This window comes from Macrotis lagotis, chromosome 4 (genome assembly GCF_037893015.1).
Source record: "Macrotis lagotis isolate mMagLag1 chromosome 4, bilby.v1.9.chrom.fasta, whole genome shotgun sequence".
Classification (NCBI taxonomy): domain Eukaryota; kingdom Metazoa; phylum Chordata; class Mammalia; order Peramelemorphia; family Peramelidae; genus Macrotis; species Macrotis lagotis.
Window position 1 is genome coordinate 203,346,108 of NC_133661.1, and position 17,369 is coordinate 203,363,476.

The 17,369-nt window shown below is 40.1% G+C and overlaps 2 protein-coding genes across 4 annotated transcripts in view; both read left to right on the top strand.

Moving 5' to 3' along the window:
* HAUS2 (HAUS augmin like complex subunit 2) overlaps positions 1 to 6,270 on the top strand; it is a 34,731-nt gene extending 28,461 nt beyond the window's left edge. Inside the window, exons 5-6 of the mRNA XM_074235191.1 lie at positions 5,570 to 5,678; positions 5,978 to 6,270. Coding sequence (XP_074091292.1) covers positions 5,570 to 5,678; positions 5,978 to 6,130 — 262 coding nt within the window. The 3' untranslated portion in view covers positions 6,131 to 6,270. The remainder of the gene's footprint in view (positions 1 to 5,569; positions 5,679 to 5,977) is intronic.
* An 8,042-nt stretch (positions 6,271 to 14,312) lies between these two features.
* STARD9 (StAR related lipid transfer domain containing 9) overlaps positions 14,313 to 17,369 on the top strand; it is a 152,830-nt gene continuing 149,773 nt past the window's right edge. For all 3 annotated transcript variants that reach the window (XM_074235193.1, XM_074235196.1, XM_074235194.1), the window contains exon 1: positions 14,313 to 14,380. In XM_074235193.1, the coding sequence (XP_074091294.1) occupies positions 14,334 to 14,380 (47 nt within the window). In that variant the 5' untranslated portion in view covers positions 14,313 to 14,333. The remainder of the gene's footprint in view (positions 14,381 to 17,369) is intronic.

Consider the following 17,369-nt stretch of genomic DNA (forward strand, 5'->3'; position numbering starts at 1 on the left):
AGGAGGGAGAGCATTTTAGGCATGGTAGACATGGTGTTTGCAAAGGCATAGAGGCAAGAGATGAAATTTTGTGTATGGATAGGATCAAGGAATCCGATTTGACTGAAGCATAGACTGCATGAGGGATAGTGAAGGGCTTAAAATGCTAAATGGGTGTTTGAGTTTTACTCTAGGTGTTATCCCTTCTGCTTTTTCTTCTGTAAAATCTTTATGAGAGTCATTCATATAAGAATTGAATGCATTTTCAATAATGTTACTAGTAAAGCATAAGCTAACCTTAGAAATCTTTCTTTAGCAATGAATTTGCCATTTCATAATTAACAGAAAAAGAAAAAGAAACATATTGTTTGTTGATTGCCAAAAAGCATCAGTTGAATTAGGTATAGCAGAAGGCTTCTTTACAGACTTTTTTTTTTTTATCAGTGTCTCTACATCAAGATAATTCAAGATTCTTTGGAAGATGTTAACAGAAAAAACATCTTGTTTTGTGATCTCTGAAACAAACATCAAACAAGCCATCAGGTAGGGAGATGCTTGCCAAAGGGATTTACCCTGAGATAGAGCAGATCCAGGGCAGGGACTATGTTTTGTTGTTGGCTTTTTTCTTTTTAAGAAAGATTTTATTTATTTTGAGTTTTACAATTTTTTCCCTCTAATCCTGCTTCCCTCCCCCCTACCCCCACAGAAGGCAATCTGTTAGTCTTTACATTGTTTCCATGGTATACATTGATCTAAGTTGAATGTGATGAGAGAGAAATCACATCCTTAAGGAAGAAAATTATAACAGATAGCAAAATTACATTATAAGAGATAGCAAAATTACATAATAAGATAACAGGTTTTTTTCTCAAAGTTAAAGGTAATAGTCTTTGGTGTTTGTTTAAACTCCACATTTCTTTCTGTGGATACAGATGGTATTATCCATCGAAGATAGCCTCAACTTGTCCCTGATTGTTGCACTGATGGAATGGGCAAGTCCATCAAGGTTGGTTATCACCCCCATGTTGCCGTTAGGGTGTACAGTGCTTTTCTGGTTCTGCTCATCTCACTCAGCATCAGTTCATGCAGATCCTTCCACACTACCTTGAATTTCCATCCCTCCTGGTTTCTAATAGTATACCATAACATATACATATACCACAATTATTTCAGCCATTCCCCAATTGGTGGACATTCACTCAATTTCCAATTCTTTGCCACCAAAAACAGGGCTGCTATGAATATTTTTGTATAAGTGATGTTTTTACCCTTTTTTCATCATCTCTTCAGAGTATAGTGGTATTGCTGGTTCAAAGGGTATGAACATTTTTATTGCCCTTTGGGTGCAATTCCAAACTGCTCTCCAGAAAGGGTGGTTGAGTTCACAGCTCCACCAACATTGTATTAGTGTCCCAGATTTCCCACATCCCTTCCAACACTGATCATTGTCCTTTCTGGTCATATTGGCCAGTCTGAGAGGTGTGAGTGGTACCTCAGAGATACCTGAATTTGCATTCTTCTAATAATTAATGATTTAGAGCATTTTTTCATATGGCTATGGATTGCCTTGATCTCCTCATCTGTAAATTGCTTTTACATATCCTTTGACCATTTGTCAATTGGAGAATGGATTATTGTTTTAAAAATATGACTCAGTTCTCTGTATATTTTAGAATTGAGTCCTTTGTCAGAATCATTAGTTGTAAAGATTGTTTCCCAATTTACTACATTTCTTTTGATCTTGGTTATGGTGGTTTTATATGTGCAAAAGCTTTTTAATTTAATGTAATTGAAATCATCTAGTTGGTTTTTGGTGATGTTCTCCATCTCTTCCTTAGTCATAAACTGCTCCCCTTTCAATAGATATGACAGGTAAACTAGTCTTTGATCTTCTAATTTGCTTATAGTATTGTTTTTTATGTCTAAATCCTGTAACCATTTGGATCTTATCTTGGTAAAGGGTGTGAGGTCTTAGTCTAATCTAAGTTTCTTCCATATTAACTTCCAATTTTCCCAGCAGTTTTTATCAAAGGGAGAGTTTTTATCCCAGTGGCTGGACTCTCTGGGTTTATCAAACAGCAGATTACTGTAATAATTTCCTGCTGTTGCACCTAGTCTGTTCCACTGGTCCATCTATTTCTTAGCCACTACCAAACAGTTTTGATGACTAATGCTTTATAATATAATTTTAGATCTGGTAAGGCTAAGCTACCTTCTTTTGTACTTTTTTTTATTGAATCCCTGGAAATTCTTGACTTTTTATTTCTCCATATGAATTTACTTACCACTTTTTTTAATTCATTAAAGAAATTTTTTGGAATTTTGATTGGTAGGGCACTAAGTAGGTAGTTTAGTTTCAGTAGAATTGTCATTTTTATTATATTAACTTGGCCTATCCATGAGCAGTTGATGTTTGCCCAGTTATTTAAATCTGATTTTTATTTGTGTGAGAAGTGTTCTATAATTGTTTTCGAAAAGTTTTTGACTCTGTCTTGACAGATAGACTTGTAGGTATTTTATATTGTCTGAGTTTACTTTGAATGGAATTTCTCTTTCTAGCTCTTTCTGTTGTATCTTGCTAGTCATATATAGAAAAGTTGAGGATTTCTGAGGGTTTATTTCATATCCTGCAACTTTGCTAAAGTTGCTAATTATTGAGGCAGCTAGGTGGCCCAGGGGATAGAGCACCGGCCCTGGAGTCAGGAGTACCTGAGTTCAAATCCGGCCTCAGACACTTAATAATTACCTAGCTGTGTGGCCTTGAGCAAGCCACTTAACCCCATTGTTTTGCGAAACTAAAAAAAAAAAGTTGCTAATTATTGCTAGTAGTTTTTTAGATGATTTGTGGGTCCCTAGGTATACCAGCATGTCATCTCTGCAAAGGGTGAGTGTTTTGCTCTTCCTTCCCAATTCTGATTCCTTCAATTTCTTCTCTTATTGCTAAAGCTAACATTTGTTGAATAGTAGTGGTCATAATGGGCATTCTCATTTCACCCCTGATCTTATTGGGAAGGCCTATAGCCTATCCCCATTGCATATAATGCTTGTTGATAGTTTAAGATAGATATTGCTTATCATTCTAAGGAACAATTTATTCCTACACTCTCTAGTGTTTTTAGTAGGAATGGGTGCTGTATTTTGTCAAAAGCCTTTTCAGTATCTATTGATATAATCATATGATTTCTGATAGGTTTCTTATTGATATAATTAATTACACTAACAGTTTTCATATATTGAGCCAACCCTGCATTCCTGGGATAAATCCTACTTGGTCTGGTGATAACTTGTAATTGTTTTGCTAAGATTTTATTTAAGATTTTTGCATCTATATTCTTTTTTTAGGGTTTTTTTTTTTTTTTTTTTTGGCAAGGCAAATGGGGTTAAGTGGCTTGCCCAGGGCCACCCAGCTAGATAATTATTAATTGTCTGAGGCCGGATTTGAACTCAGGTACTCCTGACTCCAAGGGCCGGTGCTCTATTCAGTGCGCCACCTAGACGCCCCATGCATCTATATTCATCAGGCAGATAGGCCTATAATTTTCTTTTTCTGTGTTAACTCTTCCTGGTTTAGGTATCAGCACCATATTAGTGTCATAGAAAGATGCAGAGTTCCATCTTTATCTATTTTTCCAAAAGAGTTCATATAAAATTGGAATCAATTTTCCCTAAATGTTTGGTAGAATTCACTTGTGAATCTGTCTGGCCCTGGAGATTTTTTTCTTAGGAAGTTCAATAATGACTTGTTGAATTTCTTTTTCTGAAATAGGGAGCAGGGTCTATGTTTAGAAGGGTGCTGAGATCCTTCAGATGCTTCTTTTTTTCCAGAAGTTGTTGATTGCAGTAAGCTCCAAAGAGGTCTAGAATCTTTCAAGCTGTTTTGACAGAAGATATTCAAGTGTTTGAAGAGCTATCACATGGAAAGGAAGGGGGGGGGGGTAATCATTTAATCTGCTTGACTCCAAAAGGCACAACCAAGAATGATGATTGGAAGTTGCAGAGAGTGCAGCTTGATGTAGGAAAAATTTTCTAATTCTTAGAACTGTACAAAATTGAAATGGATTCTTGGAAAATAATGGATTTCTTCTCAATGGAGGTCTTTAAGCAAAAACTGAATGTCCATTTGTTGGGTATGTGCTCTTATGGAGGGCATTCTTGTTGCAGTTTGCGTTAGACTAGATAGGACTCTTAGAAGTCCCTCTGTGACCCTAGGAATACCCCTAAGCTTCCTCAATCTGTTTCTTCATCTATAAAATGAATAGAAGACCTGCATGACTGCTGACCTTTCTCGAAAAATTAGGCAAATAACAAACAACTAAGGGCTTTAAAATGTAATAGAAATATGAACTGCTACTACTTCCTTAGGAAGAAGATTTGAAAGATAGGATGATGGGGGTAGAATTCTAGGCTTAGAGCAGTGAAAGGGCAAAAGCATTCCTTAGTATCTAGAGATTACATTTTAGTTTTTGATGTTAGAAAAGAAGCTAGTTTATCTTATCCTTAATCATTCCTTTTGTACACCTAGAAGCAGAATGTGTGTTAGACAAGGTGCTTTTTTTAGGCTAGAAATTAGAAGACCTTGGTTCTAAATGGACCTTTCCCAAGTTAGACATTTAATCTAATGCACTTTAAATTTGTTATCTTCTGAATGGGGATGAAAAAATACTTGCCACCTCCATTGCTTACTTTACTTCAAGGGGTTTTGTGAGGATCAGATGGGCCAGTATATATGGGACATTTTTGAAAAAATATATAAAGTTATAATATTACAATATTAGGTGTTAATTAAGCAAAAGAACAAAAACTTGAACATCTGCTTTCTAATATTTTCTCTTTCAAATGATTACTGGCTTAGCCCTGAACAAATCACTACTATCCTTTATATTGAAGTTTTTCTAACCTAGAAGTAGCATAGTGCATGGCATATAGGAATTAATAAAAACTACACTTTAGTTTATTTTTTTTTTTTTGCAAGGTAAACGGGGTTAAGTGGCTTGCCCAAGGCCACACAGCTAGGTAATTTATTAAGTGTCTGAGACTGGATTTGAACCCAGGTACTCCTGACTCCAGGGCCGGTGCTTTATCCACTACGCCACCTAGCCGCCCCTAAAAACTACATTTTAAAGAAGAAATAATTAATTTAAAGTGTTTATGGATATAAACATCTCAGAATAGTTTTATGAAGAATATTATTTTACCTACTATTATGTGAAGATCAGTTTGAAATGGGTTGAAATTGTGGGAGAGTTTTAATTTACATGTATCCAAAATTGTGGAAGATTGGTGGGCATTAGATTGAGTTCCAAATTTGATTATTTGTTTTCTTGCCTTTTGAATTTGTAAGACCCAGATGAATATACATTTATTTGTATGGAAAGACAGCAGGGCTGCCTTGAAAATAAAGGTGAATAACTGGATAATTTCTGAACATTTTGATCCACACCTTTCCTCAAAGCCAAGTCTATTATTAAGCTATATAATCAATTTTAATCCTTACAGCTGAGATCAGACGTTCTGGAAAATTAATACCAAACTCAGAAAATAATTTTGCTTCAGGTTATGGACCTTCTTATGATATCTGACCCTTTTCTAGGCATGTGGCACAATTGCTGGAACTGGCAGTGACTTTCATTGAGAAACTTGAAGCCCATATTGAGGCCATAAGAAACATCCCTTGTTTAGATTCTAGTGTGAAAAATATGGTAAGTATACTTTGGCACCCTATTTTCCTATTATTTTTGCCCAGCTTTAGTTCAGTTGTACAATCTACTACCTAGACCTCTTTTGTTCAACCTTTAAATGTCCAGTTTTACTGATTTTTGAAGTTGAATTATTTACTCTCTTTAAATCATGCTTTTTATGAAATTTGGGTTTATTTGTTCATTTAATAAACTCCAAATAATTTTGAAGTTTTGAACACTGATGTTTAATTTTCATACCTTAAACTTATATAACTTACATATTCATTTATATGCATTTTCTTACTTTTCAAATATTTTAGGATAGAGCTTTGACAAAAATGAGTGTCTTGGCGGGAGAGACAGAGGAACTGATAGAAAACATACTGAAATGGAAAGAACAACAAAAGGAAATTTCTTCTTCTATCACCAAAATATTTTCTGGAGATCTCTTCAAAAAAAGCATGAGACTATAATTCCCCTTCCACCTTTCCAGTTCAGAACTCAAGGCCAGCTGATTATGTGATACAAAGTGACCACTGACTATTTTATTTTTGTCTGCTTATGCATATAACTGATGTTCATTCATAATTTATTAAAATGGATAATTTATAGATTTTCTTGCTAATTTTATTGATGAAACCTCATTTTCTTAATTTTATTTGGGGTTGATAATCAAATCTGATTTTATCTATTTTTTTCTTCACATGAATGGAATAAGAGGTGTTAACATGGCAAAAAAGCAATTATATACACATTTATATACAAGTTACCAGACTCAAAACAGACCATTCAAAATTGTGAAAATCTTTACAAACAAAACACTCCAGAATTAGGAAAGTTCCTTGAATCTGACATTGCCTGTACTGCTTTTGGATCTCTCACAGGATCATTAACAACCTCTTAGTCACTGAGTGAGAAGAATGACTGGATACATTGATAGTTGACCCTAGCAGGTCTAAAGGAATAGTACCTGAGGAAGAAAAGAAAAAGAAGCTGAAACTAAGAAAAAGGGGACAAGAAGAAGGTGCAAATAGTAGGATATGTTTCCAATAATTGTTTTAGACTATATCCGATCCCATTAGTGTCATAACTGCTCTCTCATATTTTGTGTTCTCTTTTTTTATTAAATAAAAAGGAATTGATATGTTTCAGCAGTTCTGATGTCTACCTTTGTACCTGAGCATCCACTTACATACATATGTAGAAGAATCAGTTTATAAATGCGCTAACCTTATGTAGTCTTACAACACTTCCTTGTAATAGATGACTTTACTACACAGTGTAAAGTTTGGAATAATTAGCAATTGAACACTTTTTTGGAAAACTTTTCCTGATAAATTATGAGCAATGCCATGTTGAAATCTAATGGCTTTGATTACATTTATTTCTGTTATTGCTCATTTTACAACTATTAAACAGAACAAACCAGCCTCTAACTTAATGGATGACTAAACCTCTCTCAGGAGAGTCAGGAATCAAACAGAAGTTTAATTTCAAAATGAGGGAAATGGCTTGCAAGCAAGGAGGGGATCTAGACATGTGCCACAGTCCCAATATAATGTGGGGAGATTTCTGTACTCATATATGTGGCAACACAGTGAGCTGTAGCCCTGACAATAAGGAGTAACAACGATGAGGCAAATTTGATTCATACTAGAACTTTATTTTGTTAAAATGTTTTTTTTATTAAGATATCTTTTTTAAATTTATTTTTCATTTTACAATTTCCCCCCATCTCGCTTCCCTCCCCCCACCTCCCACAGAAGGCAGTCTATTACTCTTTACATTGTTTCCATTGTATACATTGATCTAAGTTGTATGCGATGAGAGAGAAATCATATCCTTAAGGAAAAAAAATAAAGTATAAGAGATAGCAAAATTACATATAAGATTACTTTTTTAAAAAAATTAAATGTAATAGTCTTTGGTCTTTGTTCAAATTCCACAATTCTTTTTCTGGATACAGATGATATTCCATCGCAGATACCCCAAAATTATGCCTGATTGTTGCACTGATGGACTGAGCAAATCCATTAAGGTTGTTCATCAACCCCATGTTGCTGTTTAGGGTGTACAGTGTTCTGGTTCTGCTCATCTTGCTCAGCATCTGTTCATGCCAATCCCTCCAGGCTTCTCTGAATTCCCATCCCTCCTGTTTTCTAATAGAACAACAGTGTTCCATCACATATATATATATATACACCTCAATTTGTTCAACCATTCCCCAATTGGTAGACATTCACTCAATTTCCAATTCTTTGCCATCACAGAGCTTCTATGAATATTTTTGTACAATTGATGGTTTTACCCTTTTTTCAGGGTGGTATTGCTGGATCAAAGGGTATGCACATTTTTCTTGCCCTTTGGGCATAATTACAAATTGCTCTACAGAAAGGTTGGGTGAGTTCTCAGCTCCACCAACAGTGTATTAGTGTCCCAGATTTCCCACATCCCTTCCAACATTGATCATTATCCTTTCTGGTCATATTGACCAGTTTGAGAGGTGTGAGGTGGTACCTAAGAGATGCTTTAATTTGCATTTCTCTAATCAATTACATTATTATTATTCTTAAGAAAGGATCTGTGATCTACGAAGTAATTTTTAACAAAATTTTTGATGACAAAACCTGGGTTCTTTCATTATTTGTACTCCATTTAATAAAAGTCACAAGGAGATATGGAATTAGATGTTAGCTGAATAATTATAAAGCACCATCAACAAGCACTTAAGTGCTTTTGACATTAAATTAAAATTTGTTCAATGCACAATTTGGATGAATCACACACTAAAAATATAAAGGGACCATGTCTGTATAGCTGCCGAATCCAATAACTTCAATTCCCACATTAGGAGATTGAGGCTCAGAGCAGTTAAGTTGACTTGACCATTATACAACAAAAAATTTTTTTTCCTACTGCAAGTTGTCCTAATTCTAAGAGTTTCCTTTTCTCTTTTTGGCAGTGGTTTCTTATTTGTTTCTTATATGGAAAGGAGTTATTTCCGTTAGGAAATGCTTAAAGCATAAAGGCAGGCAGGATTTACCAATTGGTGAATATCAGCCCCTGATCATCTCTTGATACAGCTACCTTTTGGATATGAGACTGCTTTGGTTCAATTTGCAGCAGGAGGCAATCTATATGGTAGACCTTAGGGAATACTGGTGTTTCTTTTGTTTGCTAACTGCTTCTAAGTAGGTGGTGAATTGAAGGAAGGGTTGGGCCTGAAAGTCAGGAAGACTCACCTTCCTGAGTTCAAACCCAGCCTTAGACACTTACTAGTTAATGTGACCTAGGCAGACACTTAACCCTGTTTGCCTCAGTTTCCTCATCTATAAAATGAGCTAAAGAAGGAAATTACATATCATCCCATTATATCTGACATTTGTCCTTCATTTTTTTTAGGGTTTTTTTTTTTTTGCAAGGCAAACGGGGTTAAGTGGCTTGCCCAAGGCAATTATTTGTCCTTCATTTTTGAAGAAGACCATGAAGTCAGGGAGGTGGTGCCATGACATGGATGTGAATTGAATTTGAATGAGGGGGTATTGTGCTAAATCACCAGCTTCACTTTTCCCCTCCAGAGCATCTGGAACCAGTGGCCAGTTATGAATTAAGACTACTGGAGATGGGGGTAGCTAGGTGGCACAGGGGATAGAATACCAGTGTGGAGTCAGGAGGACCTGAATTCAAATCCAGCCTCAGAAACTTAATAGTTACCTAGCTGTGTGACCTTGGGCAAGTCAATTAACCTTATTGCTTTGAAAAAACAAAAAAGACTACTGGAGATGGCCTTGTATGCAAGGCAATTAGTATCAAATCTGAGGCCAGTTTCAAATTCCTGTCCCAGTTTCGAATTCCTGTCCTCCTGGCCAGTATTCTCTCTCTGCCACCTAGCTGCCCTCTATCTCTGTTAAAATAATCCAAAATGGGGTTACAAAGAGTCAGACATGATTGAAGCAACTATTATAAATCAAATACTATATATACCAGTCATGGCTGGTACTTTTGTGATGGAAGGAAAAAATACTCAGATTGGGCACTGGCAAACTGGTAAAAAGGTAGTGGTAGTAGGGTTGCATTACTTCCTTGGGCTAGCAACATAAATAAAGGCTAGGAAAGGGGACTGCATTTTGCATCTATTTTGGAAATAAAGACTTTTCTGGCTTAACCCCTTAGCTCTTCATCATTCTCAAAAGGTATTAGAGGAAGAATTGTTCTTAAATTTAAGGTTTCATATGAAAAAGAAAGTAATGGAATTTCTAGCAAATTATAAGTGAAGACCAAAATTATGAAAAAATTTTAAGCCACAAGCTATTGAATGGCTAACTGCATTGGTAGAATTTGTCCCTCTGAGAGTTCTCAACCGGTCTGTTAACACTAATTTTCATTATTTGGCATTTTTACCTTATGACCTCACTTTAGAGCCTCACCCTATGTAAAATGAGATACTCCTGTATTTGGACCAGAAATTAATATTTTTTCTTTTTGGAGGCAATGGGATTAAGGGTCTTGCCCAGGGTCACATAGCTAATTTCTATCTGAGAATGAATTTGAACTCAGGTTCTTAGTACTTTACCCACTTTGCCACCTAGTTATCCCCAGAGCTTAATTTTTAAATGCAACATAGTTTAGTATTGAGGAAGGCTAGAAACTTATCACTGAAGTGAGAGTAAAAACTTAGTTCCCTGAAAGAGTTTTTCCTTTCCCCTTAAAAATACTTTCCTAACTCAAACTATAGAATGTATTAGTTTCCAGAAGTCAAATCTTACCTCATGGTGGCACCACAGGAGCATTTTTGTTGTTGAATCCTTTCAGTCCTGTCTGACTCTTTGACTCCATCTGGAATTTTTTTAGCAAAGGTAGTGGAGTAGTTTGCCATTTCCTTCTGCAAAACCTTTTACAGGTGAGGAAATGGAAGCAAGCAGGGTTAAATGATTTGCCCAGGATTGCACAACTGAAATTGGATTTGAACTCAGATCCTCCTGACTCCAGGATCAGCATTAGCTTGTAGATTCCACTTATGTTTATAACAATGCTTAGGTTAGGGAAAAAACATTTACAAAGAGACACATGGAAAAAGCAAAAACCACAAGAATAATTTTAAAGCCAGTTTGCTTCAATTGTTGTTGTTTTTTTTTTTTTTTTTTTTTTTAACAATTTGAAGGTTATAAAGTATTGCTATTAGGCAGATACAACCAATAAGTTCCCTGCTGCTTATACATCCCCCCCTTTTTTTTAATCTCTAGCTTATATCGGATGTGGAACCTGTATAAAATTTTAATGTGATAATTTTATCCTTTTTTAACCTTAAAAAGAGGGAATTTATTATACAAAAGAAAGTCTGTCTGATGAGGAATTCGGCAGGGGCAACATAAATAGAAAAGGGCCACTTTAGAGATCCTGTAAATGGTTGAGAATTAAGTGACTATCTAAGACAATATTAGTTCCTTGAGGGCACAGATTTTTTGCCTTTTGCCTTTAGGTTTTCTGACTAGACACACTTCATTATCTTTGTTAAATAGAAATGAGATGGATTTTTATCACTGAAAATACAACATAGTGCAATGTAAGTTCCTTAATTGGAGAAATGAAAGTAGTTGAATGATCCAAGAAAATCATTCATCTTTTATTTATCTTCTTAGATACTCAGACTATCAGAGAAATGATATAGTATGGTGTAAAGCTGTTAAGCTTTTTGGAGCACAAATACTTTTTCAGCACAATGGATAATCTTGAAATAACATAACAGCTCTTCATATTATAGCATTTTTTTATAAATTAAAAAAATTATGTTATTTAATTTTTTCCAATTACATGCACAGATAGTTTCCTACATTTATCTTTTTGTTAAGTTTTTGAATGCCACATTTTTCTATAACCTCTCTCCTCTCTCTTCCCCGAGACAGCAAGTTATCTGATACAGGTCATACATGTACAATCATGTTTAACATATTTCCATATTAATCATGTTGTGAAAGAACAATTAGAATTAAAGGGAAAAAAACATGAGAGACAAAAACTGAAATTTTTTTTTAACTTTAGAAATTTTTTAAAAAAGTTTTAAAAATAAAAATGTTATGCTTTGGTCTGCGTTCAGAGTACATAGTTTTTTCTCTGAATGTGGATGGTATTTTTTTCAATTGTTTTATTTTTCCAACTGCATGTTATGAAAGTTTTTCAACATTGATCCACATACTTATGTATGTTTTTAAGTGACATAATTTTCTTCCACCCTTCCTTCCTACTGCCCTCCCCTCAATGACAAAGTCAGGTGAATTTTGTACACACATTTGTTTTTTTAACATGTTTATAGATTAGTCATTTTTTGATATGAGAAATTATGATTTGGGCGGCTAGGTGGTGCAGTGGATAAAGCACCGGCCCTGAAGTCAGGAGTACCTGGGTTCTTTAAGCTATTAAGTGTCTGAAGCTGGGTTTGAACTCAGGAAGACTAGTCTATGAAAGAGATGACATCAGAAGATAAGCCCCTCAGGTCAGATGGGCTATTGAAGATGAGCAGATGACAACTAAAAGTAGCCCTAGTACAAATGAAGTTGCTAGGCCAAAGCTAAAAGGGAGCTCAGTTGTTGATATGGCTAATGATACTGGTTTTCAAAGAAATAGAGGGACTAGATCCAATATTCACTGGATTCTGGAAAAAAGCATGGTAGTTCCAGAAAAACACCTACTTTTGCTTCATTGATTGTACTAAAACCTTTGATCAGATAGATCAGAACAAAATGTGACAAGTCTTTAAAGAGATGAGAGTACCAAAATCTCCTGAGAAACCTGTATGCAGGTCAAGAAGCAGTAGTTGATTTGTTTAAAATTGAAAAAGGAGAAGGACAAGGCTTTATTGTTACTTTAACATATGCAGAGTACATTATACCAGACTTGATGAATCAAAAGCTGTCATTAAACTTGTTGGGAGAAATATCAGTATTCTCAGATGTGCAGATGATACCACTCTGCTGGCAGAAAGTGAAGAAAAATTGAGAAATCTCTTACAAGGAAAGGGAAAAGTATAAAAGTTGACTTGAAATTTAACATCAAAAAACACTAGGATCTTGGCAACTGGTCCCATCACTTCCTGGCAAATAGAGGGAGAAGAAATGAAAGAAGTATCAGATTTTATATTCTTGGACTCAAAGATTACTGCAGATGGTGACTACAGCCCTGAAATTGAAAGATTCTTGCTCCTTGGAAAGAAAGTTGCATCAAATCTGGCCAGTATCCTAAAAAAGCAGAGATATCACCTTCCCAACTATATAAAACCATGATTTTTTTTTTTTCAGTAGCCATTTATGACTGTGAGAACTGGACTATAAGGGAATCTGAGAGGTGCAGAATTCAGGCTTTTAAACTGTGGTGCTGGAGAAGACTTGAGATTCCCTTGGATAACAAGAAGGTCAAAGCATCAAATCAACACTTAAAGTTCAGGCTATTCACTGGAAATTAAAATACTGAAGCTTAAGTTTAAATACTTTGACAGCATAATGAGAAAATGGAATTTATTAGAGAAGAAGACCCTGATATTTGGAAAGATTGAAGGCAAAGGGATAAGGGGATGGCAGAGGATGAAATGAACAGAGAATAGCTTGGAAACAATGAACTTGAACTTGGACAGACTTCAGGATAGTGAAGGATTTGGCATACTATAGTCCATGGGGTCACGACTGAACAACAGATGAATCTTCTTGACTTCAGACTTATCATTCTTTCCTCATTCCCCATGACAAAGCACAATGTCTTGTTTGATTCATGTTATTCTTCAGACTTTGATTTCATGGAACCAGGAAACGCCCTCTGTCAGTGTATCTTCTGGATAGCTTCAGAGAGTTGCCAGGGTACTGCCATCAGACGATTCCACTTACAATATGTTTTGGGCACTATGCTAAGCCAAAGTCAAGAATAGTCCTTGCCCCTAAAGAGTTTTCCTTCAAGAGGAAGAGACTCGAGCATCTAATCTAAGTAAATAATCAATGCAAGATCGATGTGAGACAGTTTTGGGCGGGTAGGAGGGAGGGAGGACGATACGGGCACCAACAACTACACTTTTCCTGAATGAGGGCTCCTCTCTCTTGCTTCTCGGTTGGCTAAGTTCTCAATGATCAATGCTTCTCAATTTGCTTTACATACGCTGTTACATGTAAACGCCCTTAACAAAGTTTCTTGACCTCCCAGTTCTCTCCGGCCTGATGCCCCCAGTCTTTGAGAAGACAAGCAGCTACAGGCTCTTCTGCCGGCGGAATGGGGCGGGGCACTCGCTGGGGGCCAGGTTCAGCCCCCTGCGTTGCTCGTCGTGGCCAAGGCTGACCTGAAGATTCCTGCTCTGATCCCCTGGGCGCTGGAGAGACTAACAAGCTGCCTTCTGTGGCCGTGGGGGGGATTGTAAAATTTAAAATAAATAAAATCTTTCAAAAGAAAGGTGTCTGCCGTGGCTCCTTGTCCACGTTTTGGGGTGGGCGGGCGGATGCGGGCCGGGCCCACGCGGGCACGCAGCGCTCGGAGCCTCTGGCTCCCGGGCCGGGAGGACGGCGGGAGGGGGAGGGGAGGGTGGCCGGGATTGGCCGAGCGGGCAGGCCCCGCCCCCGTGCGCTCGGGCCGGGCGGGGCGGCCGGGGGCGGGGCGGCCGGGGCCGGCCCCGGGATGCTGCGGCGGCTTGGGCCGGAGCCGCCGATGGCGAACGTGCGGGTGGCCGTGCGCGTGCGGCCCCTGAGCCAGAGGTGAGGCCGGGCGGGGCGGGGCGGGGCGGCCGCGGGGCTGGTGGGAGGCGGGGGGCGGCCGGGCCCGGGTCCGGGCGGCGGCGGCGGCGCCGCCACGCCCTCCCCGCCGGGGCGGGACTCGGGCCACCAGCCCCGGGACCTGGCCCGCGGGGCCCGGCTTGGTTCCCGGGCGGCCCCGGGCGGCAGGTCGCGAGCGGAGCCTCTCTGAGCCCTGAGCCCCTTCTTCACGGGCCGGGGCGTGGGGAGGAGGCGGCCCCCGGCCTGCCGCCGGCCCGCCGCTCCCTGCTCGTCCGCCTTCTGCTCTCTTCGCCCCGGCCAGAGCCCGCGCTGAGGAGGAGGTCCGGCACTGGCCAGTGTGGCGGAGGCTGGGCCAGAGCGCAGCCCCCCGGGCCAGAGCGCAGCCCCCCCCCCCGGGCCAGAGCGCAGCCCCCCCGGGCCAGAGCCCAGGCCCCCGGGCCAGAGCGCAGCCCCCCCGGGCCAGAGCGCAGCCCCCCCGGGCCAGAGCGCAGCCCCCCGGGCCAGAGCGCAGCCCCCCGGGCCAGAGCGCAGCCCCCCGGGCCAGAGCGCAGCCCCCCCGGGCCAGAGCGCAGCCCCCCGGGCCAGAGCGCAGCCCCCCGGGCCAGAGCCCAGGCCCCCCGGGCCAGAGCGCAGCCCCCCCGGGCCAGAGCGCAGCCCCCCCCGGGCCAGAGCGCAGCCCCCCCCGGGCCAGAGCGCAGCCCCCCCGGGCCAGAGCGCAGCCCCCCCGGGCCAGAGCGCAGGCCCCCCCGGGCCAGAGCGCAGGCCCCCCCGGGCCAGAGCGCAGGCCCCCCCGGGCCAGAGCGCAGCCCCCCCGGGCCAGAGCGCAGGCCCCCCCGGGCCAGAGCGCAGCCCCCCCGGGCCAGAGCGCAGGCCCCCCCGGGCCAGAGCGCGGCCCCCCCGGGCCAGAGCGCAGACCCCCCCCCCCGGGCCAGAGCGCAGCCCCCCCGGGCCGCGCAGGCTTGGTCCAGGGGTGGGAGCGAGGACACACGGGCGCAAAGCAGGAGGGGAGACGGGGAGTCGGAGGGGGCAGGGGCAGAGGGGCAGAAGCGGGGAGGAGGAGAGAGAGAGACAGAGACAGAGAGAGACACACACAGAGAGAGAGACAGAGAGAGAGACAGAGACACACACAGAGAGACAGAGACAGAGAGACAGAGAGAGAAAGAGAAATAGGAAGGGAGAGAGGGAGGGAAGGAGAAAGAGACAGGGAGAACAGAGAGAAGAGCAAAGGAGGGAGAGATGGGGGAAGGGGGGGAGTCATGCTTTGTATTTGTCCTCTACGAGGTTTAGTTTCTAAATTAAGAGAACATGGTCCCAAAACAGCTAGCCATCAGATAATTTTTTTTTTTAACCATTGTAACTCATGAACACCAGCCTCCTGAGATCTTATAGCACTCTGGGCTTTGTTTCTGAAATGAATTCTTGCACTTTTGAAATCTCAGATCCTTGAAGTTAATACTCAATTTACATTGCCTGAAGAGGGGAGGGGAATGATGGTAGACTCAGTGATCTTTCCAATTCCCTGGACTAGTCCTTGTTAACTTTGCTGTGGAGGTAAGACCTATTATAGAGGTGAACTGTTTTCTAGGATCATTCAGAAAGTATCTAGAAAATTTTAACACAAACCTCTTAATAATTCTCTGGTGTTCCTAGAGTCTAGGAGCAAGGATCCAAAGATTGGCTCTCCTCATAGAATCTATCAGTTAACCTTAGCCAAGGGTGCAAGGATGCAGGAACCCTGAAAATTACTGGGTTCTGAACAGGGGAAAACAAGGTCAGCTTCACTGGGTGGGTCTACCAAACTCAACTGCATTGAAGATCTAGGGACAGAAGGAGAAAGGTCTCAGGAAGGTTCTTGAAACCTCAGAGAAATTTAGACCTGAGAACCAAATGACATTTCCTGACCATTAGAAAAAAGTCAGGAAGCTAACTGTTCCTTGTGGCTCTTCTGTGAGAAAAATCTGAGTGATAAAAAGCAGCATACTCATTGTAGGTCACTTCTCTTGGAGCTGTTAACAAGTCCATCAAGGTTGATCATCATTCCCATGTTGCTCTTAGTGTGTATAATGTTCTTCTGGTTCTGCTCATTTCACTCAACATCAGTTCTTACAAGTCTTTCTAATTTTTTTTTTTTTTTTATTATTTAAGGCAGTGGGATTAAGTGACAAGGTCACACAACTAGCCAATTAAGTGTCTGAAGCCAGATTTAAATTCAGGTCCTCCTGACTCCAGGGCTGGTGCTCTATTCAGTGCCCCTGCCTAGCTGCCCCTCTTACAAGTCTTTCCCATAGCATGAAGTTTCTCTCCCTTCCATACAGTTTAGTTATGCTGACCTTACCAGTCTTCTCACGAGATACCATACTTCCATATTAAAAAAAAACAAACAAAAAATAATAAATCGAGCCAGGATTTATCAAATCTTCCAAGTTGTAAACAAACACACTGAAAATTTTATCTATCTGTCTATCTCCATATGCACACGCATATTTCCAAGTTACAAAATTTCTCTCCACCCTCCCTTCCCACCCCTGTCACCTCAGCAGGGAACAGTCAGGTTAGCATTTTACACACATTTTCTTTTTCATTTTTAACATTTTATTTGTTTTCCAATTATATACATTAGATCATTTTTTGCAAGGCTCTGAATTCTACAATTTCCCCCCCTTCCCCCCCCCCCACAGAAGGCTGTCTGATAGTCTCTACATAGTTTCCAATGTAAATAGAATTACATACATATTTGATAAACATGTTTACAAATTAGTAATTTCTGATGAGGAATTAGGATTAAAGGAAAGAGATACATAAGAAAGAGTTAATGTTAATAGTGTTCATCAGATTCAGAAGTGTTTTTTTGTGTGTGTTTTTCTTCCTCTGGATGAGGATAGCATTATCCATAGCTGTTCTAATATGACTGTCCTAACTTTCTGAACTATTTAGAGGAGCTGCTTCCATCAAGGTTGTTCATCTTATAATG